Here is a 1,315-nt window from a genome sequence, read left to right as displayed (position 1 = left end):
GCGTGCGGTGGGGCTGCCCGAACAGGCCGGGCCCCTGCCGTGGCCGCTGAGCGTGTCAGAGCGGCTCGCCCTTCGGGGCAGGGGCCCTTACTTTTCCACCGCAGACCGCTTCTGGGACTTGGACTGGTAGTTCAGCGCCATCTTGGTCTCCATGCCCGTGTAAATAGCGACACCTGCAGAGTGGGGAGACGCGTGATGCCCACGGCACACGGCACAGCACACACGGCTAAGGGCACGCGGGGTCTGGGCCCATGAGTTGCAGTGTAGTCTCACTGGGCACGCCAGCCAGGCACGAACAGCTGTTCCACTGCAGAGGTCCGGACTGGAGCGTACGCGTGCATCTACAAAGCATCTCGTGTGCTGGGACATAGCCAGGGTGGGCCGTCGGGTCGGACCCTGCATGGCTGACTGCACAGCTCGAGTCCCAGACCCGGCAGCTTGAGCTCAGTGTGCGTGTGCATGTCCGACCTCGGAGCGGAGCACCTAGAGGGGAGGGCGGCCGCGGGTGGGCCCCGGCGTGCTCCCTCCCACCCGCTCCTCTGGGGAGTGCACACACTCCCTGACAAAACAAAACAAGCCATAGACGGGGACTGGGGACGGGGGACACCAGCAGGCAAACGCAGGCACACAAAGACATTCCCGCACAGCCTCGCTGTGGTTCCTTCATGGACACGAGTCAGAAACCCTGGACCCCTCGCAGTGGCCACGTGCTGACACAGCTGCCCACGTGCCACGGCCACCCAACACAGATGATCAGAGGCAAGACTGTGGCTGCCAGAATGCCTACAGCCCTCAACGCACGAGGCCACGCCCGCGGGGTGCCACTGGGGATCTTCAGGCAGCCTCGTGTACCCTAACTTTCGAAGCCACTGGTAATGGTTAACTAAAACACTTACCAAAGATCCTCTCAGTGTTCTTTAGCGTGGCTCCTCTGAGAAGCAGGTTTTCGGATCCTAGCGGCCTGCAGAGGGAAAAGTGGTTTGGGCCCCCCGGGCGGAAAGAGGGGTTGGCGCCCGATGGCAGAGTCAGCAGGCCGGGCTGCGAGGGCAGAAGCCATTGGTCTGGGGCAGATTCCACTGAGAGGAGAGGGCTGAACAGGCACTTGCTTCTGCCGGAGGACTGCAGCTGGCCAGGCCTCCAGGGAGACACAGGGACAGCCCCGGTAAAGCCCGTCTTCTCCCCAAGTGTGTGCGCTAGGACAGTTGAGCCTGAGGGGCCCAGAACATTCTGGAAAAGCTAAAGGTGCAGGCGGTCCCCCTGACTTTCCGTCATGGCTACACCTGGGAGTGGGGAAGGCACGTGTCAGATCCCAGTG

General features: G+C 62.8%; 1 protein-coding gene across 1 annotated transcript in view; it reads right to left on the bottom strand.

The window, feature by feature from the left end:
• ATP11A (ATPase phospholipid transporting 11A) overlaps positions 1 to 1,315 on the bottom strand; it is a 146,159-nt gene that overhangs the window by 54,560 nt on the left and 90,284 nt on the right. The window contains 2 exon segments of the mRNA XM_027776208.1: positions 92 to 173; positions 897 to 961. Coding sequence (XP_027632009.1) covers positions 92 to 173; positions 897 to 961 — 147 coding nt within the window.

The sequence above is a fragment of the Tupaia chinensis genome, unplaced genomic scaffold, assembly GCF_000334495.1.
Source record: "Tupaia chinensis unplaced genomic scaffold, TupChi_1.0 Scaffold000644_1, whole genome shotgun sequence".
Lineage (NCBI taxonomy): Eukaryota > Metazoa > Chordata > Mammalia > Scandentia > Tupaiidae > Tupaia > Tupaia belangeri.
This window is presented reverse-complemented; position numbering and strand designations above follow the sequence as displayed.